At 58.0% G+C, this 1,350-nt stretch overlaps 1 protein-coding gene across 1 annotated transcript in view; it reads right to left on the bottom strand.

Annotated features, from left to right (window-relative positions):
* The window catches only part of NPTX1 (neuronal pentraxin 1), a 9,449-nt gene extending 9,200 nt beyond the window's left edge, over window positions 1–249 (bottom strand). The window contains exon 1 of the mRNA XM_030888219.2: window positions 73–249. Within this exon, the coding sequence (XP_030744079.2) occupies window positions 73–249 (177 nt within the window). The remainder of the gene's footprint in view (window positions 1–72) is intronic.
* Window positions 250–1,350: the final 1,101 nt, after the last annotated feature.

Raw genomic sequence — 1,350 nt, forward strand, 5'->3', positions numbered from 1 at the left:
CGGAAGGAGGCGGGGGGCGGGGGAACTCCACGGCCCAGGACTGGACAGGGGGGGCTTCAGCGGCTGAGGTACCACTCCCTGCGGGGGGTCGTCGGGCCCCTGAACGGCGTCCAGGGAGTCGGGGGTGAGCAGGGGTAGGGGGCTAAGGGTCCTGCGGCTGGGAGGGAGAATCCGGCTGGGGCACTTGGCCGAACTGAGCCCCGCGGGATCGGGCCGGAGATGATCACCGGCCTTGGGGACTCGGCTCATTTCAACCGGTGGGGCTGCGGGGCGACATCCGGAGGTGGGGTGGTGCGGAACCGCTCCGCTTTTCCTGGATGCCCGCTTGGGGACCGGAAAACCAGGAGTCAGCTGAGTCTGGGGACTTTCTCCGGAGACCGCCTTCCGGAGAGCCTCCCCCCAGCTCTGGGCGCGAGGCCCGCAGCGGCGCGCCGGGACCCGGGTGGTGTGAGCCCTTCCTGTGTGCCGAGCGGCCGGTGCCCGGCAGCCTTGTCTGCCGGGACCTGCCAGCGCCTGCGCGCCTGGCCTAAGTGTCAGATTACCCAGTGTGGAGGTAAGCACGGGCGGGCTTGTGCTTACTACTGACTGTAGTGCACAATTTCACATCTTCTCGCCACATCCAAAATTCTACTTCTAGGTATGGCTGGCACCTGCTAGGAAATCAAAGCCTCTTCCAGCCTGCAGTCTGGGCGAGCTGGAGGAACAGCCTACAAGGTAGGCACCGGCTGACTGGTGCTTAGTGACTCATCCGTGTCAGCATCTTCATATGTGAATCCATGATTTCCTGGCTCAACCCAAGTGGATTGTCCACTACCATGAGTCAGTCACTAAGCGCCAGTCAGCTCGTGCCTACCTTGCTTACTGGGTTCTCTGCCATGTTGTGTGTACGTCTATGTATGCCTGTGTGGGTGTATCTGTCTGTGTGCCGCCTGTGTGTCTGTCTATCTGTGTGTGGATCTGTGTGTGTGTGTCTGTTTATCTGTGTGTGCATCTCTGTATTTGTATGTGTGTGTGTGTGTGTATATTTCTGTGTTTATTTGTTTCTGTTTATCTGTGTGTATATGTCTGTGTCTATGCATGTGTGCATCTGTGAATCTCTGTGTGTATCTGTGTGTGTGTGCACACTCACACACCCAAGTGGCGTTTCTGTTTCCCCCAGTTATCCCACTCCATAGGCCAGACGACCAGCAGGGAGGGATCTAGGGACATGGGCAGCCACCACACCTGCGAAGACCTGCATGGGGCCATTTGTCACCTTACTCACTGACATACACACACAGAGACATACAGAGACAGATAACAGAGACACACACAAACAGGCACACTAAGAGACACACACAGAGACACACA

Source organism: Echinops telfairi, unplaced genomic scaffold, assembly GCF_000313985.2.
Source record: "Echinops telfairi isolate 266 unplaced genomic scaffold, ASM31398v2 ScPeMD7_7458;HRSCAF=8496, whole genome shotgun sequence".
Classification (NCBI taxonomy): domain Eukaryota; kingdom Metazoa; phylum Chordata; class Mammalia; order Afrosoricida; family Tenrecidae; genus Echinops; species Echinops telfairi.